Source organism: Loxodonta africana, chromosome 4 (genome assembly GCF_030014295.1).
Source record: "Loxodonta africana isolate mLoxAfr1 chromosome 4, mLoxAfr1.hap2, whole genome shotgun sequence".
In the NCBI taxonomy this organism is placed as follows: Eukaryota; Metazoa; Chordata; class Mammalia; order Proboscidea; family Elephantidae; genus Loxodonta; species Loxodonta africana.
The window spans coordinates 124,265,006-124,289,754 of record NC_087345.1 but is presented as its reverse complement, the minus strand read 5'-3'; the positions used below and the strand labels follow the sequence as shown (position 1 = coordinate 124,289,754).

The following is a 24,749-nucleotide window of genomic DNA, read 5'->3' as shown; positions in this document are numbered from 1 at the left end:
CCTTCAGTCTCAGTCAGACCGTTAAGCCTGGTCTTTTTTACGAGAATTTGATATCTGCGCCCCACTGTTCTGCTCCATCAGGGATTCTCTGTTTTGTTCCCTGTCAGGGTGGTGATTGGTGGTAGCCGGGCACCATCTAGTTCTGTGGACCTCAGGCTGATGGAGTCTCTGGTTTATGTGGCCCTTTCTGTCTCTTGGACTCGTACTTACCTTGTGTCTATGATGTTCTTCATTCTCCTTTGCTCCAGGTGGGTCGAGACCAATTTATGCATCTTTTAGATGGCTGCTTGCTAGCACTTAAGACCCCGGCCCCTCTCACCAAAGTGGAATGCAGAATGTTTTCTTACTACATTTTGTTATGCCAGTTGACTTAGATGTCCCCTGAAACTGTGGTCCCCAGTCCCCCGTCCCTGCTGCTTTGGCCTTCGAAGCTTTTGGTTGTATTGAGGAAACTTCTTTGCTTTTGGTTTAGTCTCATTGTACTCACTGTCCCTGTGTTATGTGTTGCCCTTTCCTTCACCTAAAAAAATTTTTGTCTACTATCTAGTTAGTGAATATTCCTCTTCCTCCCTCCCCACACTCATAACCATGAAAGAATATTTTCCTCTGTGTTTAAATGTTATCTGGAGTTCTTACAATAGTGGCCTCATACGATATTTGTCCTTTTGCAGTTGACTAATTTAACTCAGCATAAAGCCTTCCAGATTCCTTCATGTTATGAAATGTTTCACAGATTCATTGTTGTTCTTGATCATTGCATAGTATTCCATTGTGTGAATATACCATAATTTATCCATTCATCTGTGGATGGGCACCTTGGTTGCTTCCAACTTTTTGCTGTTGTAAACAGTGCTGCAGTGAACATGGGTGTGCATATCATCTGTTCTTGTGAAGGCTCTTATTTCTTTAGGGTATGTTTTTTGGATTAATGCGAGCCTTGTTGGGGTGAGATGGAATCTCATTGTAGTTTTGATTTGCATTTCTCTAATAGCTAATGATTGTGAGCATTTTCTCATGTATCTGTTAGGAGCCTGAATGTCTTCTTTGGTAAACTGCCTGTTCATATCCTTTGCCCATTTTTTAATTGGGTTATTTGTCTTTTTGTTGTTGAGTTTTTGCCATATTACAGATTTTAGAGATCTGACACTGATCGGAAATGTCATAGCTAAAAAGTTTTTACAAATCCGTAGCTAATCTTTTTATGCTTTTGGTGGAGTCTTTGGATGAGCGTAGGAGTTTGACTTTTAGGAGCTCCCAGTTATATAATTTCTCTTCTGGTGTTTGGACAGTGTTAGTAATGTTTTGTATACTGTTTATGCCATGTATTAGGGCTCCTAGCCTTGTCCCTATTTTTACTTTGATGGTGTTTATCGTTTTAGATTCTATATTTCGGTCTTTGATCCATTTTGAGTTGGTTTTTGTTCATGGTGTGAGGTATGGGTCTTGTTTCATTTTTTTGCAGATGGGTACCAGTTATGCTAACATCATTTGTTGAAGAGACTGTCTTTTCCCCATTTAACTGACTTTGGGCCTTCGTCAGATATCAGCTGCCCATATGTGGATGGATTTATGTCTGGATTCTCAGTTCTATTCTGTTGGTCTATGTATCTATTGTACCAGTAGCAAGCTGTTTTGACTACTGTGGTGGTATAATAGGTTCTAAAATCACGTGGAGTGAGGCCTCCCACGTTGTTCTTTTTTCATTAACGCTTTACTTATCCAGGGCCTCTTTCCATGTGAAGTTGGTGATTTGTTTCTCCATCTCATTAAAAAATGTCACTGGTATTTGGATCGGGATTGCATTGTATCTGTAGATCACTTTGGGTAGAACAGACATTTTTACAATGTTGAGTCTTCCTATCCATGAGCAAAGTATGTTTTTCTACTTATGTAGGTCTCTTTTGGTTTCTTGCAGTAGTGTCTTGTAGTTTTCTTTGTATAGATCTTTTACATCTCTGGTTAGATTTATTCCTAAGTATTTTATCTTCTTAGGGGCTATTGTAAGTGGTATTGATTTGGTGATTTCCTCTTCGGCAGTTCTCTTTGTTGGGATAGAGGAATCCTGATTTATCTACGTTTATCTTGTATCCTGATACTCTTCTAAACTCTTCTATTAGTTTTAGTCTTTTCTTGAGGATTCTTTAGGTTTTCTCTGTGTAAGATCATATTGTGTGTAAACAGAGATACCTTTACTTCTTCTTTGACAATTAGGATGCCCTTTATTTCTTTATCTAGCCTAATAGCACTGGCTAGGACCTCCAATACAGTGTTGAGTAAGAGTGGTGATAAAGGGCATCCTTGTCTGGTTCCCTTTCTCAATGGGAATGCTTTCAGCCTCTCTCCGTTTAGGATGATGTTGGCTGTTGGGTTTGTGTAAATGCCCTTTATAATGTTTAGGAATTTTCCTTCTGTTCCTATTTTGCTGAGAGTTTTTATCGTGAATGGCTGTTGGACTTTGTGAAATGCCTTTTCTGCATCAATTGATTAAATCATGTGGTTCTTGTTTTTTGTTTTATTTATGTGATAGATTATATTGATTTTCTAATGTTGAAGCATCCTTGCATACCTGGTATGAATCCCACTTGGCCATGGTGAATTTTTTGACATGTTGAATTCTGTTGGCTAGAATTTTCGTTGAGGATTTTTACGTCTAAGTTCATGAGGGATATCGGTCTGTAATTTTCTTTTTCTGTAGTGTCTTTACCTGGTTTTGGTGTCAGGGATATGCTGGCTTCATAGAATGAGATTGGGAGTAGTCTATCCTTTTCTGTGCTCTGAGATACTTTCAGCAGTAGTGATGTTAACTCTCCTCTGAAAGTTTGGTAGAATTCTGCAGTGCAACTGTCAGGGCCGGGGCTTTTCTTTGTTGGGAGTTTTTAGATTACTTTTTCAATCTCTTCTTTTGTTTACGGTTTATTTAGCTATTCTACCTGTTTGTGTTATTGTAGGTAGGTAATGTGTTCTAGAAATTTGTCCATTTCCTCTAGGTTTTCAAATTTGTTACAGTTTTTCATAGTATTCTGTTAGCATTCTTTTAATTTCAGTTGGGTCCATTGGTTCTAATTCGGGTTATTTGCCTCGTCTCCTATTTTTCTTTTGTCAGACTTGCCAGTGGTTTATCCAGTTTGTTAATATTTTCAGAGAACCAGCATTTGGTCTTGTTAACTCTTTCAGTTGTTTTTCTGTTCTCTATTGCATTTAATTCTGCTCTGATTTTTATTATTTGCGTTCTTCCGGTGCCTGAGGGTTTCTTTTGTTGCTCTCTATTTGTTCGAGTTGATTTTGGCCCTTTCTTCTTTTTGTATGTGTTTATTTATTGATATAAATTGACTTCTGAGTACTCCTTTAGTTGTGTCCCAAAGGCTCTGATAGGAAGTCTTTTCATTTCCGTTGGATTCAGTGAATTTCTTTATTCCATCCTTTTATCTTGTTCTATAATCCAGTTGTTTTTAAGGAAAGTTTTGCTCAGTTTCTATGTGTTTGATTTCTTTTCCCTGATTTTTCTGTTATTGACTTCTAGTTTTATGGCTCTATGGTGAGAGAAGATACTTTGTAATATTTCTATGTTTTGGGTTCTGTTAAGGCTTGCTTTATGACCTAGTATATAGTCTGTTGTGAAGAATGTTCCGTGTGCATTGGAAAAGAAAATATACTTGGATGCTGTTGGTTGACGTGTTCTGTATATGTCTGTGAGGCCAAGTTGGTTGATTGTGGCATTTAGCTCTTCGTGTCTTTATTGAGCTTCTTTTTGGATGTTCTGTCCTTCACTGAAAGTGGTGTGTTGAAGTCTCCTACTCTTACTGTGGAGCTGTCTGTGTTGCTTTTCAGTGCTGCTAGAGTTTGTTTTATGTATCTTGAAGCCCTGTCATTGGGTGCATAAATATGTAATATGGGAATATCTTCCTGGTATTATCTCTTTAATCATTATATAGTATCCTTCCTTATCGTTTTTGGTAGATTTAAATTTGAAGTCTGTTGCATCAGAAATTAGTATAGCGACTCTTGCTCTTTTTTGATTGTTGTTTGCTTGATGTATTTTTTTCCATCTTTTGAGTTTTAGTTTGTTTCTGTCTTTAAGTCTAAGGTGTGTCTGTTATAGGCAGTATATAGACAGATCGTGTTTTTTTAATCCATTCTGCAACTCTCTGTCTCCTTATTGAGCATTTAGTTCATTTACATTCAGCATAATTATAGATAGGCATGAGTTTAGTGCTGTCATTTTATGTCTTTTTTTGTGTTGTTGACAGTTTCATTTTTCCACTTTTTTTTCTCGTGCTGAGTAGTTTTTGTTTATAAATTGTGTGTTCCTCTTTTTCATTGTTGTTGATTTTACTCTTTGTTTTTCTTGTATTTTGTTTAGGATTGTTAGTCTCCTGTGTGGTTGCCTTACTATTTACCCCTGTTCTTTAAAGTTTAAACCTAACTTGTATCCCCATATATCACCTTCATTTCCTCTCCATATGGAAGATCTATCACTACTTAATTTAGTCCTTCTTTATTGATTTAGTGTTGTCATCTTTTATATAATGACATCGCTGCATGGTTTCTGTTGAGTAGTCCGAGCTTATTCTTATTGATTGCCCTTTGTAGGTAACTTTTCACTTATCCCTGGCCACTCTTAAAATTTTCTCTTTATTTGGTTTTGTCAAGTTTGATTAGAATATGTTTTGGTGACTTTCATTTGGGATCTACCTTGTGTGGGGTTCAGCGAGCATCTTGGATAGATATCCTTTCATCTTTCACTCCCTGTTCTGGTACTCCAATCACTCATAGGTTGTTATTCTTGATAGAGTCCCACATGATTCTTAGGGTTTCTTCATCTCTTAAAATTCTTTTATCTGATTTGTCTTCAGATATATTGTTGCCAAGTGTTTTATCTTCAATCTCGCTAATTCTAACTTCCAGCTCCTCAATTCTGTTCTGCTGACTTTTCTACTGAGTCATCTAATTCTGAAATTTTATTGTTAATCTCCTGAATTTCTGATTGCTGTCTCTCTATGGATTCTTGCAGCCTATTAAATTTTTTATTACATTCTTGAAAAATCTTCTTAATTTCCTTGACTGCTTTATCTCTGCACTCCTTGGCTTGTTCTGCCTTTTGCCTGATCTACTTCCTGATGTCTTGAAGAGTTCTGTATATTAACTTTTTGTATTCTACATCTGGTAATTCCAGGAATACATCTTCACCCAGCAGAGTCCTTGATTCTTTGTTTTGGGATTTTGTTGATGCAGTCATGGTCTCCTTTATGTGATTTGATATTGACTGTTGTCTCCGAGCCATCTATAAGTTATTGTATTAACTTATTTTATGTTTGTTCACTATGTCCTAGCTTTACGCTTTGTTTTGTTTTGATATACTCAAATAGGCTACTAGAGTCAGCTAACTTGATTACTGGAGCCTTTGAAGCAGTAATGTCCTGTTACCATATTGCTACAGCTGTTACCAGTTATATGAATCTAGGAGTCCATTCAGTATTTTTGTATGGATTCAGCTTCGGTGTTCCAGTAGTCAGTCTTCTAGTGTGTGGTGTATGCTCTCACCTACGATCCTAGAGGAGCAGTGGTGATTGTTGTATGCACAGGTTTCTGGTAGCAGCAGGTGGGGAGTCACACTCTGAGAATCAACTTTCCCCCGAATGTCTGTGAGGAAGGCATGTCCCTGTTCCCTAGAGCGCTTTACAGCTGTACCATAGGTATTCAGTGCTTTTAACTGTAAGGGCTGGTAGGCAACGCTTATCCTTGGAGCCGTGTCGGAGGTGGCTAGGTGGCATAGGTGGATCCTCCAGTCCTCAGGCCCCTGCTATGGGTAGGTGAAGGCCCTGTTTAATAGGCAGAGTGGTATCAGACGTCAAAAACTTGCCTCTCCATGCGCAGTTGAAACAGTTTCAGCCAGACCTCAGACAGATTCACCTTTGCAATATAACAGCTAGATCCTATCTGCTGTAGTGGGGTCACCTGGATCCATGCAGGCGTGAAGAGAAAGTCTGTGGACCACTTGTGCCTGAACTGGAGCCACTTCTTTTCTGAGTTTCCAGATTAGGGTAAGCAGCAGAGTATTTGTCCCCCATTTGTTAATTTGTTCCTTCTCCAAGGCCAGGGAAATGGCTCAGGAAGCACAGCAGGACCTATATGAGGCCCAGGGAAATCAAACTTGCTGGGGCAGAGGGGAGGAGCTATTAGATCTGCACAGTAAATTAGACAAAATCACTTATCTCGTGCCAAGTGCACTGTTTTATCTCAGATTCTGGAGGCACATGTAGATTGTGTGTGCTGGCTCCATGGTTGCACCAGGGGGGTCAAGGTTATGGCACCTTACGTGCTTTCTTTCACTGAAGCAGCTGTGTACTAAACACCACTGCCAGCCCCAGTGCGGTCACGCCAGGGGGTCAGGGGTGCACCACTTCCCTTCCCTTCTGTCACTGAAGCAGCCACGTCCCGGAACACTACCACTAGCCCCACCACAGGGGAATAGGGGTGAAGCACTGCCATGGACTTGGCAACTCCTCGCTGCTTCTGCACCATCTCTCCCTCCCCCTGTCACTCAGTCTGAGTTCTTAACTTTGCCTTTGATGCTCAGGGTCCATAGCTTGTCATATATATAATCAATTCACTTGTTTTTTCGGGTCTTTGTTTTAAGAGGGACCACCGGAAGCGTCTGGCTACTCTGCCATCATGCCTCCGCCTCCCCAAACCATTGATTAACATAACATTAATTAATGTAATGTAACTTATTAATATGTTTACTAATTGTGTGGAGTTGTTGGATTTCAGAGCTCTAGATGCTTATCCAGAATTCCCTATCAGTTAAATTATATTTCACTTTATTGGCATTGCCAGTCAAAAGAATGGTGCTTATATGGCTTTATTTCTAGTGTAGAGGTGTTACTGTTGATTCTTGTATTTAAATGCTATTGTTCTATCTAAATGGCAATTATCAAGTTCAGCCATTTAAAAAAAAAAAAATGGTTGCTGTCCAGTTGATATCTACTCATGGCAACCCCATATGTTTCCGTAGAATTGCGTTCCGTAGGATTTTCAATGGCTGTGATCTTTCAGAAGTAGATCTCCAGGCCTTTCTTTTGAGGTACCTCTGGGTTGATTTGAACAGCCAACTTTTGGTTAGTAGCTGAGTGCTTAAAACTGTTTGCACCACCCATGGACTCTTGTTCAACCATAGGGGTTATGTTATCTGTGTCTCTTTGCATTTATACAAAGCTATGACAGTCACCTAATTTAGATTTTTAGAATGAAATGTCATTATGTAATTCCACATGCAGCATATATACTAGAATGAGGAGTAAAGGAATGAAGAAGTAAGTGTTCCTTCTTCGCTGTATAACCTCTCTCCTTTCCGAAGAGTGACATTGAAAGTTAGGGTGTGTAAAGACTGGGAAGTCTACAGTAAAGAAACTTTTTTGTTTGTTATATCCAGCTTTTTCCTCCTAATTTAGAGAACGCACTTTTCAAATGAAAGTAAATCTATTGCTTTTATTATATAGATAATGCATAATGATTTGTAAAATATGATTGATTTAGAGTTGTAAACAAAAGGTATTAACTCTTAAAATCATTATCGTGATTCCATGCTGCCAGTGAACATTCACGACTCCTTATTTGACAGATGTCAAGGCATTAATTGAATGTTTAGTATTTTGAAGAAGAGATGGGCTAGTTCACCTGAGAAAAATGTGAATTACAGTCGCCAGCCTGTTTCTTGAAATAGGGTAATACAATGTTACTCTTTGGAATTTATACCTCTTGATTAAAAGACCAAGAGAACCCGTAATTCCACTCTGCTAAGAACGATTTAAAATTGAGGAGGGACAAAATGCTGTTTTACGTTATACCATAGAGTCTAGACCTTTATCTTTACATGCTTACTATCTAGTCAAACTGAAGAGTTGAAGGGGCACTGGACATGGTTGGGGGGTGACCTTTTCATGGATTGCAGTAATATCATTAAGTTTGATTGGCCTTACAGTTTTTACCTTGCAAGTGTGTATTTCTCTTTTTATTACAGTTAATTGCATTTTATGCTAATTCCCATTTAATTTTTTTTTGTAACAGAATTTATCACATTCTTAATATATTTTTCTGTCTTTTATTAGCCCCAACCACCGTGAATGTAACACATCGTCCAGTAACTCAGGTTACCACAAGACTCCCTGTACCAAGAGCTCCTGCAAACCACCAAGTTGTTTATACAACTCTTCCAGCACCACCAGCTCAGGCTCCCCTCCGAGGAACTGTTATGCAGGCTCCTGCTGTTCGGCAGGTTAATCCTCAAAATAGTAAGAGACCTTTTCTTATATATGGCTTGTAGTTATATATACTTCTCTTCAGCATTTAATTGTATTGGCTTATATTGACGTTTAAAAAAAAAAAAACCTGTTGCTGTCAAGTCCATTCAGACTCACAGCAACCCTATAGGACAGAGTAGAACTGCCCCAGAGAGTTTGCAAGGAGCACCTGGTGGATTCCAACTGCTGGCCTTTTGGTTAGCAGCCGTAGCACTTAACCACTATACCTGTACTGACATTAGCTTTAGCAGAAACTGCTTGTAATGTTAAACTATTAGCAATTCATTTTTTTCCCCTTAGGAGAGTTAACCAGAGAAAATTAGACCTTTATACCATATGAATTGTGCTCCATGTGTTATCTTCAATTTAGCTTCGTTTATGTCCTTGTACTATTGCCGTACCCTATTTGTTGACCTTAAAGCGTATTGGCCTTCCTCCAGTCTATTAAGAGACACTCCACCTAATTAAAGTGGGAGTCATCAGTTGTGACTTATCCAACTGATAAAAATAGTGGTAAAGGATAACATCCAATGAGAGTCTTAAAGGTATGGAACATGGCTAAAAAATAAGAGAAAATGTTAAAAGAAACTTGCAATTCCCACATGTTCTGTTTTCTTTAGTAGTGAAATATATCATACAAACAAGTTTATATAAAGGATATTTTTAAACTTTAAAGAAAAAAATAATAGAATGAATCCCCTGTGAACTCTCTACAAGGTTAAGAAATAGAGCTTAGTTATCTTATAAGCCTTCTGTGTGCCCTTCCTTAATTGCATCCCTCTCCCTTTCGATCAGAGGTAACCACTTTCTTTACTTCTATATTATTCTGCTTTTCTTCATGGTTTTATCACCTGTGTAGGTATCACTAAATATATACATGATTTAGGTTTGCAAAACTTAACAAGAAGAAGAAATCTAGCCGTTTAAAAAAAACCTGTTGCCCTCGAGTTGATTCTGACTCATAGCAACCCTATAGGACAGAGTAGAGCTGCCCCATAGGGTTTCCAAGGAGAAGCTGGTAGATTTGAACTTGTAGCCTTTTGGTTAGCAGCTGAATGCTTAACCACTGTGCCACCAGAGCTGCCATAATGCAGTTACTGGGAGATGGCTCCCAGAAAAAAATAAACTGAGCAAAGTCTCTGGATCCTTGTCTGCCTTCAGCTTTCTCAAGAGTTTCTAACATCCCTCCCTGGGGAAATAGTGAACAGGGTCATGAATGAGTTATGGGAAACAGGTGTCACCTCAGTCAGGGTATCTGGCAGAACTATAGTATGGGCTTGGTACTGAATATTTGGCAGGGATATGGCAGGGTAGCAGGTGACTTTGAATTGCCTGCTTTTGTTGCCCTGGTGTATGTCAAAACAGAACACTTCCATGGAGTGAAATGAGTATCCTCAGCTGATCAGCAGGGCATGGAGGGCAAAGGAGAAGGTTCATTAACACAAGGCAAAGGTGACTTACTTAAGCTTTCTATCCTGGTTAAAAGGATGACACCCAGGGGTCTTTACGAAAACAGCTTCGATTTGTCTGTCTTTTGAGTCACACTGCTCTAGACTGGCCTGATACCTCTCTACATGTGATATACAACCTGTGTTTTTGGATTTTTGCTCATAGTCCTTCTGGTAGATTCCCGTTCCTTGTATCTCATGTCTTCCTCTTTCTTGATTTTCTCTCTCATTTTAGTGACACATATCCTCCAGTGGCTACTTGAGAAAAAGTTCATGGAAGTTAGATTTTTTTTTAGTGCTTGCGTATCTGAAAATGTCTTTCTCCTCATGCTTGATAGTTTGATTGAATGTAGACTTTTAGGTTGGAAACATTTTTCCTTTTAAATTTCGAAAACATTACTTCATTGACATTGTCTACCAAATGCAGAATTCTGATGTTATCCTTCAATTTTCTTTTGTAGGTGTCACAGTTCGAGTGCCTCAGACAACTACATATGTTGTAAACAGTGGACTAACACTGGGATCAGCTGGACCCCAGCTCACAGTACATCACCGACCACCACAAGTGCATACTGTAAGTGTCAGTGCTTGGCTTTACAAGACTGTCAACTGTATAAGTTGTCAAGTATTATAAGTAACATTTTTTCTTAAGAGTAGTTTTGTCAAAGGGAAATGATAGATCTTTCTGTTTTTCCAGCAGGTGTTTAATAAGAAAATTGATCTTACCATTATGAACAAATGTTTCTAGGGTTTCGATGATCATTGAGGATCATTGAGTTTGTTTGTGGTTGTGTACAGTATACAAAAAGAGACCACAGTTAGAGCAAGGGAAGTAAATAGACCACTTCTAACTCATGGTAAATTTAAAAGGATGTTTTCTGTTTTTTCTCATGCTCTAACTTTGTTCTCTTCCTCAAAATATTATATACCAATTCTAACTGCTACCTTGTCATCAACTTACTGTTTTTAACAATCAAGTGGTATTTAGAATTCATTTATTAAGAGATACAGAGAAATCCAAAGATTTCTGCTTATATTTAGCCCCCAAAACAATGTTATATTATCCTGTGACGTGATTATAACTGTTTGATAAGAAATATACCATGTAAATGGAAATGCTGGTTTTATGTAAGAGAGAGATAGCATGGCTAATATAACAACTTTTTACCTAGGAAAACATCTTCTTTAAAAAATATTTATAACAATTGTAGGCATTCGTTGAGTGCTTACTATGTGCCAGGCACTGTTAATACATGAGGTCCTTGCACAGGAATGCCTTAGAATAGTTCACTGTTGGTGTCCTTCTTTATAGATGAGGCAGCTAGTACACAGATGGATTAAGTAACCACACCTAGTGATGGAATAGAACTCATGCATTCCAGTCCTAGAGCCTGTGCTTTTAACAGCTAGTATTTTTCTTGTCTCGCCACAGTGAAAAAAAATCTGTGTCATTAATGGAGCTCTTGCTATATACCAGGCACTTTGTGTATTATCTTATTTAATCCTCAAAACCCTATGAGGATTATTATTCTTTTTTGATAGAAAAGGATATTGTGTCACAGAGAATTGATTGCTCAGTGTCGTTACCCAGTGAGTTTAAAAAAACTCATGTTGTCTGATCCTAGTGCTTTCAGAATATTTTCACTGTGCTTCACATCTGACCCTATTAGGGTATGTGGCACATATACCATTGCTGTTGTTTACTTTTGGAAACCCTGGTGGTGTAGTGGTTAAGAGCTACAGCTGCTAACCAAAAGGTAGGCAGTTCGAATCTACCAGGTGCTCCTTGGAAACCGATAGGGTTGCTATGAGCCGGAATTGACTCAATGACGATGGGTTTTTTTTTTTTTAATTGTTTACAACTGGAGATAATTTCTTTCATCACATATTCCTTCGAAAAATATATAACAATTCTTTATATTATTATTTTGTAAATTTGACAACCAAGCAAAGCCAGCTTGTCTGTCTGCCTCTCTTCCTTCCTTAAATAGAATCCCATGTTATTGTCTTAGAATAAACTGTGTATCTCTTGGGAAGAAGCATTCTTTTTTTTAGTTTTATTTTAATGTAATGTTTAAACACTTTACATTTGAGTTTTCAAACATATATGAAAGTAGAGAGAATAATATAATGGTAATGGTCTCCACATACTATCACCAAACTTCAACAATTAATCTGTAAAACTTTAATAAAAACCTCATTGCAATGGCAAAATCAAAACAAACAAAATTGAATAGATTTAGAATCCTAGAATTTTAACAATTACAGTGGATATTACAGCCTTTTAAACTATGGTCAAACTTCTTAAACTCCTGTGCCCCCTCCAATCAAAGTTCAAGGATTTAGCTATCTTCTTTTTCATCTTGCTAACTGTATGTTTATTTGATGTTATTTTGGGGTAAAAAAGATAACTTGAAATACATCAACATAGACAGTACTCAATTTCTGCTTCAACTTTCAGTAATCAGTGTAAGTAAATTTGATTTCTGTAACTTTTTTTTTTTGTCTTAACTATGAACTGTACATTTTTCCAGATGTGTAGATGATTTTTTGCACCAGGTGTATGAATTTCAGAAATACATATGCATTCTATGGAATTATTCAGCATATTCTTTTTAGGTTATCACTGTGCAAATCACTGCTACTAAACTTCGAAAAGGTATGAAGATTAAAAAGATACCATCATACCCTTCTCAAAATTCACTATTCAGTATATGCAAATTATCACAATTATATATATATATATTAAAACCTTTTTTATATAATGAATTTCAGTTAGGGTATCTTATTTTTTGTATACTTCCAATATAAAGGCAGTGAACAATGATACATTCTACTTGGAAAAAGAAAATCACTCACATCCCTAGTTCCTGGCTCTTACTGTAATCTTCCTTGAAGAAATTGCTACATGTACTTTTAAAGCCCAGATCTGATGATGATGATGATGACGATGTCCCAGTGTTAGACAAATCAGCATGTCTTCCTAAGCTTACTATTCATGGGCTTTCAGTGTCTGGCCTCCGCCAACCTTTCCAGATTTATCTTTGACTGTTTTCACATAGTCTGTGTCCAAGAAAAAGTTAATACTTGTTCTTGCCCATAAATCCCCTTATTTTCCCATTCCCATGGTTTTGCTCGTGTTTTTACCCACTGACTGAAAGGTACACAATTTTTATGTCTCTAAGCCTATTTTCAACGTCCAATTTAAATGTCACCTCTTTCACACAGACTGGCAGAGTCCTGAGAACATAGGAACCATTTGGCATTAAATGTGCTTTTTTTTTTATAAGAATATGGTATTATCTTTCTATGTAAAAACAGCCTAAAATGAAAATATAATTGAATTCTCAAGTTTCGTGTGATAGCCTGCTACCTATGATATTAAAAAATGTTGCGTTATACTAAAATGATAGTCTGTAGCATAGAGAGAATTAAATAATAAATTATTTTGTTAAATGTTGCCAAATTTGGTATGCTCAGAAGGCATGTACTAACCAAAATTCTTGATGTAAAATTTTCTCTCTGTATGATCTCTAAGGTGTTGTATTTCTAGCATTCTGAAACGGTTCTTTCTTTGATCATTAGAAATTAATGTGGCTCTTTTTCTTTTGTTAGGAGCCCCCACGCCCTGTGCACCCAGCACCCTTACCAGAAGCCCCACAACCACAGCGTCTGCCCCCAGAAGCTGCCAGCACATCTCTGCCTCAGAAGCCACACTTGAAGTTAGCGCGAGTTCAGAGTCAAAATGGCATTGTACTGTCATGGAGTGTCCTGGAGGTGGATCGAAGCTGTGCCACTGTTGACAGCTACCATCTCTATGCTTATCATGAGGAACCCAGTGCCACTGTGCCCTCACAGTGGAAAAAGATTGGGGAAGTAAAGGCACTTCCTTTGCCCATGGCATGTACTCTCACCCAGTTTGTATCTGGCAGCAAGTACTACTTTGCGGTACGAGCCAAGGATATTTATGGACGATTTGGACCTTTCTGTGATCCTCAGTCAACGGATGTGATCTCTTCTTCCCAGAGCAGTTAAACCTTGGAGCCTTTATCTCTGTTCCTCTTTCAAAAGTTCTACTTTTTAGTCTGTTTTTAATCTTGTGCATGATACCCACTGTAAAATCAACATTCTGCAAGATTTCTCGAACAGATGTGTCTATACACTACATTTGTTTTTAACCAAAAGTAAAATAAACCCAGCCTATAAAGCAAGAATCTATTTTCCTGGACAATTCAGGCTTCAAGGTCTTGAAATGTAAATGTGCACCTTGCTTTTAGTTTTCAGGCTGGGAAAGGTTTGTGGGTGTTTGTGTATTTTTTCCGTATTTACATGTTTCTTGCAGTGGAATCTTCCACTTTCATTCTCAGATTTACCTCTTTTCTAGCAAAGTAGATCAAAGGATCTGAGGTATGTAACTGGCATGATATGATTCTCCTTCTGAGGGATCTGTAGGATCATAGTGAATGATTTATACTGAATCTAAACAAAACCCAAAGAAATAAATAAAAAGAAAAATGGCTGAGTAGTTTAAAATAGGTTAATTTGAACACAGGAAAGAATCTGTTCATCTTTTGTCTCTACTGGGTTGTTTATCAGGTGAAAAAGATCTGCGATGGCCCCTTCTTTTCCTCATCTGGTGTTTTAAATTTATTTTGTGCCTTAAAGACTACAAAAATAAACACGGCCATTATGTCCATTGTTGTTTACTCTTCCCTTCCAGCCCTTCACCCTTCATTCCTCTCTTGTCTTCAGCAAATACACCCTTAGTCCCTCAAGTAATTTTAAACCAAGACTTTTATATATATTCCCACCTGTGGTGTCACTACATTTAATTTCAGAAGTTTGACTTACTATTTTCTTCTGTAAGAATATATATGCTTTTATTTTGGGTCACTATCTAAATTGACTCTGTAAAGTGGACCAAGAGAACACCAGATTGTCTAAGAAACTTTTCCTTCAAACGTGTTTTATTATCAATGTTTTACAGTGTGCTAGAGATTATGAAAGAAATTTTAGTTCACTTTATCATCGAAACCTAGCGTTCTTTCAAAGGAAGTGGTAAAATTCAGAAAGTACAGTAAACTAAAGTATCAAAGGGAGAGCTCACTGTTCTCTTTATTCCCTTATCAATTTTCCTGTTTTAACCTTTGAACTTTGTTTTGATGGTGCCAAGTTGAGTCTCATTTTTACCCTGTGTCAGTTTTGAATAGAGATTAAAGTATACCCTTTGGGGTCATTTTCTGTAACAATTAGATATAAACTCCTGTGTAACTCCATTCCTCTTCAAAGTTAATAGAATTCAGCTTAAATCATGGATTTTAATATGGGTGCCAGCCGTACTGGTTATCAGCTCAGTGTTTGAGTGTAGATAGTTTAGGACAGGAGAGCCAGGGTAAGTTTGAGGATGAGGGTATGATGGGGAATATTTTTAAAAGAATTCACAGAGTTTGTGAAATAGCTTTTCAAGTCACCTGCCCCTTGCCATACTTGACTTCTTATTTCTTCCTTCTCAAAATAAATTAGTCATTTATTTTTCCTGAAATTGTAGGAGGGAGCTATCCCTGCTATTAGTATTGTTTTGTTTGCAACTTTGATGGTTTGTATTATATTAGGAATTATTCAGATTATAAAGTTCTCTTTAGAGAAAGTTCCCTTTCACTAAAGGTCATGTACTGTCATCTTAGTTGTGAAGTTTGATTGATGCTGAAGAAAGGCCACAGATTGCCAAAATGTCAGTGCTCTGAAACCTTCCTTTCACTTTTAAAAAATGACCACACTGCTAATTAGGTTTTCATGACTTAAATTTGGCAACCAGCTATGTAGATGTTTACTCATTCTAGGACTAATTTTAATGATGATGGTAAAGAGGATGTCAGTGTCATGACAGTGGGCATTTCGAAAATGGAGAAATTGATGATCTCCTGGATGTTTAGGAACACCTGTCTATGTCTGCATGTATATAAATTCTTACCTACAATGGTTTCAATTTTGATTGTGTTCAAGATGATTCCTGTGTACAGAATTAGAAAGCTTATGTTCAAAATTGTTCTCTGTTGGCCTGTTTCATGGTCATGTGACAACCATTTGCTTACCTAGCCTAGCCCTTAAAAAAAAAAAAAAGCTTTCATAGCATTATATAATCAGGTGAGAAGGCCCAGTAGAATGAAAATATTTCATTATTTTAGCCTATATTGTGTTTTCTCTCAAAGGAAAAAAAAAGATCTCAAATAGTAACCTGAAAAAAAAACTTAAAAGTTTTTATTCCAGATAGTGGAAGGAAGGTATAAAGAGACGATTGCAATGGTTTAAAGAAAAAGTATACGGGCTTTTCAGATTAGTGTGCTGTGGAATTTATCGGCAACAGCTGTTTTAGATATACTAGATAGAAGGTACCAGGCCAGAATTCTAAGCAGTCATTTGGGGCAGGTTGTAAGGTTGCTGAGCGCTGGCTTTTTATTTAGCTGTCTCTTTTGGGAGAGAGAATGGAGGACACAGCTAGAAATAGCTAGTTAAAACAGACTTTTTAGTAGCAGTTCACACTCCATGGTACCTTTTTTTTTTTTTTTTTATCTCACAGTACCTTTTCACAGAGTATTACAAATAAGCTCAGTTATCCCATTTGGGGAATACAAGTTTGCAACCTTTTTAGACTGACAATACTTGTGTAAGTATTGCCCTGTTGGAAATCTTGGAAACTTCTGATACTTCAACCTGAAATGTAGGATGTTTATATGGCATTTAACGTTAACGGTCATGTTTATTGCTCTCAACTTTGCACTTTGTCAGAGTAATTTTCACCCTGTTTTAAGTGTGACTAAACCTCTTTTTAAAATTGTGTTCTTGCCAGTAAATTTATAAACAGCATTCAAAGGAAGTATCTGTTAACAGTTAACTTTATGTGATAACTATATCCCTCTATTTCTGTGGACTCACTTTAAAAAATATGCAGGATACTATATACTATTTAACACAGTGTAAGTTTAGGAGAGCAGTGGAGAGTAGAGCGTTCTCCTTGAAAAGTGAATTATTTGTTGAGAGACCATTTGCTTCCCTACTCCCCTCCCCCCCTCCCCCCCTCCCCTCCCCCTCTCCCCCTCCCCTCCCCCTCTCCCCCTCCCCTCCCCCTCTCCCCCTCCCCCTCCCCTCCCCATCTCCATTGCCAGATAATACCTGGAAAAAGATGACCAAAAGCAGGGAGCTTAGAATCTTACTTGGGTGCATATGTCTGCAGAACTCCTTAGGCTGATTGAACCATACAGTCTTACTGTACTGGATACAGTAAGATTTTTTTTATTGTTTGCCCGTTTGCTTTAAATATTCTCAATCATTTATGCAGCAAGGTTAGTGTTAATATTGCATGATATGCATATATCTAGTTCCATAAGTTTTCCAGTACTGTACAAGATCAACAGAGTAATGCCTGTGGTATCGTCATCTCTTACCTTATATACTGTGATCTTAGCACAGTAGAGTACTGCAAAGACCTTCCAAGAGTTCTCCCCGACTTTGCTTCTTGGGCTATTTCAGCATCCTATGATTATTTTTCTTATTTTAATTTCATCACTGACACATCATAGCCCATTTTATTCTGATTTCCAGTAAAACCATGTCCCAGTATTAGATTATTGCAAATAACTTTATCTAAAATCAGTGTATGATTCTGCCTTCCTTACTATTTCCTGGGCAAATGATGCCTTCTGTGGTGGGAAGGGGCAAAAAGAAAAAAGACCAATTCTCATAAGGTGTTTTGTTAGTGTGGCAGACACACCTGCTTTCTGAATCTCATTCGTCCCCTTGAGCCAACCAATGGGGAGGAAGAGGATGATACAAAACACATGTTCTGTCTTCTCATTCAAATTATTTTTTCTTGTTAAAATAAGTTTTTCTTTGTTTCTTATTTGTAGAGTCAGCCAAGTATCCATCATTTATATTTAAATGCTGTCTTTTTTAAGTTTTGTTTGTAAATAAGGTAAACTGGGCAGTCAGACCTTTTGAGGATCCTGACTTTACTGTTTTATCAACCATTTCAAAATTAAATATAAATCCTTTGTAGAGAATTTGCATCCTGATTTTTCTTTATTGCACCTGAAAGTGTAAATAAGAAGTCAGTGTAAGACCTGTCTGATATCAACTGGGTAAGTTGCCCTATTTTTATTAGGTTTTGAAGGTTTTTTTTTTCTTTTTTAAGTGTACAGTAGAGTGGTGTCTGTATAAGTGTTAACTGTAGTGGGATTTTGTCCAGCAAGCCTGAAATTTATACTTTGAAATAAACTACTGGGTTTTTAACATTCTGAGTACTCTTTGATTCATTCTGATTGTTCTCAGCCTTTGTGTTTCTGTTTTGAAAATCTCCCGTTTTGTTAAAAATCACCTGACAACTAGCTGAAAGGTTGGCGGTTCGAACCCATCCAGAGGCACCTTGGAAGACAGGCCTGGCAATCTGTTTTGAAAACGTCACAGCCTTGAAAACCCTGAGCAGTTCTACTCTGCACACATGGGGGTCCACATGGGCTCTCCATGAGTTGGAGTTGACGGCAACTAACAACCACATACTACTATACAGTATGTTTGTTCAACCTGCTTGGTAATTCTATGGCTCTCAAAACAACATGCAGTTCTCCAACATTCAAAGAAAAGTTTCCGTGCAGACCTGCTGCCCGACAGGATACGGTGCTTTTAATTAATGGAAGAACTCTTTAGTGGGCTGCATGTACCATATGTTCTCTTGCTATATTGGATAAGTGTTAACTTATTTTTTGTTGTTTGTGCCTTTGCTGTATTGTACACCTAACCTGCACTACCAAAACACTCAACTAATTCCTGTTAATAACCGAAAAATCACAACTCCATCATCCCCTATGGCTTTGTCGTTGAGATATCCAGCTAGAGGAAGGGGAAGGAGCATGGAAGAGTAAAGGTTCTTGTGTGCTGAGTCTGGAAATGGCACTTATTCCACCTCTGATTCTACTGGCTAGAACTTGGTCACCTAACACCACTACCTAAGGGAACATGGGAGAATAGGGTCTAACCATGTGGCCAGGCATAAAAAGGGAATATGTACTTCGGTGAGCCAGGGAGCAGTTCTACCCTCTTGTGGTACATAATCTTGTATGCTGAAGCCTGGTATCGTTGTTTGTCATATTTAATGTTACTTCTACAGTGCTATTAAAAACAGAATCCGTGGTATAGAGTGACAAACTGAATTTATTATATTTTATTAAGATTAATTCTGAAGGGAAAATATAGCTAAAATAATGCCTTTGGTATCTTATTTGCAGCCTCTGTTTACTCATCTCCATCTTTCAATTTCTGTCAGGTTTCAAAATTGGTCTCATGGTGACAAAATCAAAGTTGTAGGCCTCTGGCATACCATGATGGAGAGTTTTGTTGAAACGATTCCAGTGAAAAACAGGGAGGCCATTTTGTACAGTGGGACCACTAATGGCATAAGCTGTGTACTCCGATGCTAGATACATGTCTGCCACCTGGAAAAAGAGGAAGGAGACATTTTAGAAAACCATTTAAAAAAGCGAAATCCATGGCTTTTTTTCCTCTTTCTCCAAAGTCACAGTATTAGCCCCTATTAAAACAAAATTTTCTTGTAAGATTCCACATGCCTTTATATAATACTCTTCTGTATCCATTTGGCATCCACATGTGAAATGACTAGTGTTAAATTAACATAGCTGAAAGTGTGAGGTCTATAGTCAGATTACTCATGTTCAGAATTCTAGCGCCAAAACTTCAAATTACTTAACCCCTCCGTGACTCAGTTTTCTCATCTGTAAAATGGAACTAATTACTACATAGAGTTGTCATGAGGATGTTGTTAAGTGCCGTCGAGTTGGTTCTGACTCATAGCAACCCTATGCACAACAGAACGAAACACTGCCTGGTCCTGCGCCATCCTCACAAATGTTGTTAGCTTGAGCTCATTGTTTCAGCCACTGTGCCAATCCACCTCGTTGAGGGTCTTCTTCTTTTCTGCAGACCCTGTACTCTGCCAAGCATGATGTCCTTCTCCAGGGACTGATCCCTCCTGACAACATGTCCAAAGTATGTAAGATGCAGTCTCGCCATCCTTCTAAGGAGCATTCTGGTTGTACTACTTTGTCATGAGGATAAGTGAGAGCAAATCCTTAGAGCAGTGCATAGAGCAGTCACAACAAAAATTATTAATCAGGGCAGTAACAAGAGTTTTAAACTAGAAGGAACTCACTATAAAAAAGTGAGAGCCATGGTTCTCAAGAACACCTAAACACTGGGTAGCAGCAGATCTTGACCTTAGATGGGGAGGAAAATGTCTTAAAAATTCTGATTTTTGCCTCTATTCTAAAGAGAGAGATTTTTAAAATATATCTTTCAGCAGAACCTTTTTTGATGAAAAAATGGTAGGCTCCTTCCCAGTGAAATTTGGCAGATGGGAGCTTGGATTGCCTTCTCCCAGGCAAGGCAGTAGAGATAATTTTCTTTGTGTATTGTGGCACCGAGAGAGCACTTTTCTCACACTTCATTGAATGTTCAAAAATACTATTAAAAGCAAATAAATACAAAACATTCACTGGGGCTTTGAATGTGCCAGATTCTCCACATCCACTATTTTTTTTTTTTTTTTTTACGTCATACAACAAAAGTATAGAGAATCATTAAGGCTAAAGCTGTCCTATCACATAGCTAAAAAGTAGGTTGATTGGAACTCAGACTATCCTAAAATATGTTTAGGCATTAAAAGAAAAAAGCCCATTGCCATTGAGTCAGACTCATAGTGACCCTACAGGACAGACTAGAACTGCCCCATAAGGTTTCCAAAGTGCAACTGGTGGAGTCCGACCGTTGTCCTTTTGGTTAGCAGCTGAACTCTTTTTTTTTTTTTAATAATTTTTATTGTGCTTCAAGTGAAAGTTTACAAATCAAGTCAGTCTCTCACACAAAAACCCATATACACCTTGCTACACACTCCCAATTACTCTCCCCCTAATGACACAGCCTGCTCTCTCCCTCCACTCTCTTTTCATGTCCATTTCACCAGCTTCTAACCCCCTCCACCCTCTCATCTCCCCTCCAGGCAGGAGATGCCAACATAGTCTCAAGTGTCCACCTGATCCAAGAAGCTCACTCCTCAGCAGCCCAATGTCCAGTCCAATCCATGTGTTGGCTTCGGGAATAGTTCCTGTCCTGGGCCAACAGAAGGTCTGGGGGCCATGACCACCAAGGTGCTTCTAGTCTCAGACCATTAAGTCTGGTCTTATGAGAATCTGGGGTCTGCATCCCACTGCTCTCCTGCTCCCTCAGGGGTTCTCTGTTGTGTTCCCTGTCAGGGCAGTCATTGGTTGTAGCTGGGCACCATCTAGTTCTTCTGGTCTCAGGATGATGTAATCTCTGGTTCATGTGGCCCTTTCTGTCTCTTGGGCTCGTAATCACCTTGTGTCCTTGGTGTTCTTCATTCTTGTTTGATCCAGGTGGGTTGAGACCAATTGATGCATATTAGATGGCTGCTTGCTAGCATTTAAGACCCCAGACGCCGCTCTTCAAAGTGGGATGCAGAATGTTTTCTTAATAGATTTTATTATGCCAATTGACTTAGATGTCCCCTAAAACCATGGTCCCCAGACCCCTGCCCCTGCTACGCTGGCCTTCGAAGCATTCAGTTTATTCAGGAAACTTCTTTGCTTTTGGTTTAGTCCAATTGTGCTGACCTCCCCTGTATTGTGTGCTGTCTTTCCTTTCACCTAAAGTAGTTCTTATCTACTATCTAATTACTGAGTACCTCTCTTCCACCCTCCCTCCCCGCCTCTCGTAACCGCAAAAGAATGTTTTCTTCTCAGTTTAAACTGTTTTCTCAAGTTCTTATAATAGTGGTCTTATACAATATTTGTCCTTTTGCAACTGATTTCACTCAGCATAATGCCTTCCAGGTTCCTCCATGTTATGAAATGTTTCACAGATTCCTCACTGTTCTTTATCTGTGCGTAGTATTCCATTGTGTGAATATACCATAATTTATTTATCCATTCATCCGTTGATGGGCACCTTGGTTGCTTTCATCTTTTTGCTGTTGTAAATAGTAGCAGCCGAACTCTTAATCACTGCGCCACCAGGGTTTTCGGCTGATGGAAAGTAATGTGTGGGGTTGGCATTCTTGTGCATAGTTTTCTGAGACCATTCTGAGATGGAATGGTCAACTCCTAACAGGTTCCTTCCAGAATTTAGGACTAGCAATTGGAGCCCTGGTGGTGCAGTGGTTAAGAGCTACAGCCACTAACCGAAAGGCTGGCAGTTCTAATCTACCAGCCCGCTCTATGGAAACCCTATGGGGCAGTTCTACTCTGTCCTATAGGGTCGCTATGAGTCAGAATACACTCAACAGCAATGGTTTTTTCAGTGATGCAAATGAAAGAACATGCCCAAGCCAAAAGTGCAAAACGATGTGGTAGAATGATTTTGTTTCTCCATCAACCAAATGGCTATCTCATCCCCTGAATAACCCAGGTCCAATGCTGTGCAGATAAATGTTTAACAACCAGCTCTCTGAGGGATTGGTACTGTTTGCTCATTTTCTGTAGTGTAAATACTCCCCATGGCCAATTTCAACCTATCAATGTGATAATCAACTGGCTTTAACAACTGGATTTCACAAGCCTGTACAAGCTTCAGCACACAACTGCACATCTATTTATCATTTATATTAAGAGACACACTGCAGCGCTTACCAATTCTAAAAAAAAAAAGGGAAAACCCTTTAGTGCTTAGGACATCTGGTCCAATAGTTGTTCTTTCAGCTAAATTCAATTCATGTCTAATGTGAAATCGCACTGCTCTCAATAATATGTTCTTTGGACTTTGGGCCTGTCTGGTGAAAACTTACGATCGTCATGATGACCATCATGATTATTTACATCTACAAATAACCCACTAAGTACTGCTCTAAACATTTTACAGATACTAACTGTTTATTCTTCACAATGATACTATGAGTTAAACACTCTTATTTCCATTTTACAGATGAGGAAACAAACAGTTTTATTAAGTGGCAGAGCAGAGACTTAAAGTTAGGCAATGGGACCTGCCATCAGAATCTCTGAAAAAGCTGATTCCTGAATTAAGTTTATGGTTAGAGACAGTACTGTACTTTATACCACAAAAATCTTCTCAGCACCTTCGCCTTAGAGTAAGTCTAAGTGCTGGTGGAAACGAAATTCAGAAGTCAATAACATGTTACCTTTGTGTCATAGCAACCTCCAGGGATTGGGTTAGCTGAGGCAAGGTCCCCACGGCAGCAGATGGTATTACAGGGATCGCCGTTACTATAAGGATCCTCCTTATAATCTAGGAAACAAAATGATGGGGAAAAGAATGAGTACTGGCTGTTCTGAGATACGCTCAGCCACAGTAAGCTTTTTGGACCTGTCAAAGCCTAGGTAATCAGAGTATACTCCTCACAGACCTCCTCATCCCAACCTGCTCCCAGATACAGAAGTCTCCCTTGGCTTGTACTCAACATAACAAAGGCTCAATTGCTAATACCCTGCCCTAGGCCCAGCCTGCCCTCAGGAATCTTGCTTGGTGAAGAGTGGGTAGAAGAGAGGCAATAGAGGATAAATGTGCATGAATCAGCAGCATGCGAGAGAATTTTTCCAACCAAAGAAATACAAATTTGACTTTGATAGTGTTCAAAAAACTAAACGTATTTACTTTTTTTTTTAAAGCTGCTTTGACCTTGAAAGGGAACCTGTGTTGGGGGGTGGGGGAAGTACCCCGCATGGGTTACTTCTGGTTTTCCATAAAGTCTTTTCGACTAAAAAATCTGAAGAATCTTCTTCCCTGTGATAAATGAGGACAAAATTCTATTTCTTGTATTAACTGAATACTAAATTCTTAATTCAATAACTTGTTATAATTTCTTTTATTATAGAGATGATAAACTTACATGAATTCTTTATCCAAGGGGAAGAAAAGGAGTTTTGAAGAATGAGTCTTGAGAAATGTGCTACGTACTGTTGTATCGCATGATATATTTCATAGATGCCATATCAGTCACTTTTCCTTGATCGCGCCGGAAGATTTTGGCTCGTGGAGCCATTTCATAAGAGTAGTCCAAACCCAGCTTCTTAACTAACAGTGGATAGCCACTCCAGTTGTAGATTTTTTCATGGAAAGGAATGTTGTAGGAGGACCAGTATCCTGATTTGGAATGGAAGGGGAGGAAGAGTGGAGACAACAGGGAGAGAGACAGAAAAGAGAGGGAATGAACAAAGTAAGTTATTAATGATTATTTGGAGAATTGGCACAGATGTATAATTACATAATGATACTGTATAGAAAACTTTGAATGTGAACACTGTCAGCCAAACCAATCCTTTATACCTCCACGTTATTCCACTAGGGAAGAAGAGTGTCAGAATTCTTTGATTTTTACCCAAATCTTGTAAAGTCATCTGTAAACCAGGAAATAACCTTATTCTCTATAGAGCAAATAACGCAAAGTAGTCCGGGAGCTCATCTAAGTGAATGTGGTTACGGAAATGCCAAAAGATGGTTTCAAAATGTGGCCCTGAAGGGGTAGATGCCAGGTGCTAATCACAGGATAGTGGAAGAACACAGCACTGAGTATCAAAAAACTTGAACCCCAGGCTTAGGGCTATTCAGCTAGGGTCTTGGGCAGTTAACCTCATTTTTTTTTTTTAATAACTTTTATTAAGCTTCAAGTGAACATTTACAAATCCAATCAGTCTGTCACATATAAGTTTACATACATCTCACTCCCTACTCCCACTTGCTCTCCCCCTCTTGAGTCAGCCCTTTCAGTCTCTCCTTTCTTGACAATTTTGCCGGCTTCCCTCTCTCTCTATCCTCCCATGCCCCCTCCAGACAAGAGTTGCCAACACAATCTCAAGTGTCCACCTGATATAATTAGCTCACTCTTCATCAGCGTCTCTCTCCCACCCGCTGACCAGTCCCTTTCATTTCTGATGAGTTGTCTTCGGGGATGGTTCCTGTCCTG

General features: G+C 38.5%; 2 protein-coding genes across 7 annotated transcripts in view; one reads left to right on the top strand and one right to left on the bottom strand.

Annotated features, from left to right (window-relative positions):
- ATF7IP (activating transcription factor 7 interacting protein) overlaps positions 1–16,810 on the top strand; it is a 119,954-nt gene extending 103,144 nt beyond the window's left edge. For all 3 annotated transcript variants that reach the window (XM_023554539.2, XM_010595070.3, XM_064284547.1), the window contains 3 exons: positions 8,109–8,291; positions 10,210–10,322; positions 13,364–16,810. In XM_023554539.2, the coding sequence (XP_023410307.1) occupies positions 8,109–8,291; positions 10,210–10,322; positions 13,364–13,783 (716 nt within the window). In that variant the 3' untranslated portion in view covers positions 13,784–16,810. The remainder of the gene's footprint in view (positions 1–8,108; positions 8,292–10,209; positions 10,323–13,363) is intronic.
- Positions 16,811–17,880: 1,070 nt separating this feature from the next.
- Positions 17,881–24,749, bottom strand: part of PLBD1 (phospholipase B domain containing 1) — an 82,761-nt gene continuing 75,892 nt past the window's right edge. For 3 of the 4 annotated variants that reach the window (XM_023554546.2, XM_023554555.2, XM_010595078.3), the window contains exons 9-11: positions 23,744–23,929; positions 22,968–23,074; positions 17,881–19,233 (exon numbers count right to left, since the gene is read on the bottom strand). In XM_023554546.2, the coding sequence (XP_023410314.1) occupies positions 19,051–19,233; positions 22,968–23,074; positions 23,744–23,929 (476 nt within the window). In that variant the 3' untranslated portion in view covers positions 17,881–19,050. Of the gene's footprint in view, positions 19,234–22,961; positions 23,075–23,675; positions 23,930–24,749 lie in introns of those variants that run through there. The other variant, XR_002787064.2, reaches the window with a different exon arrangement.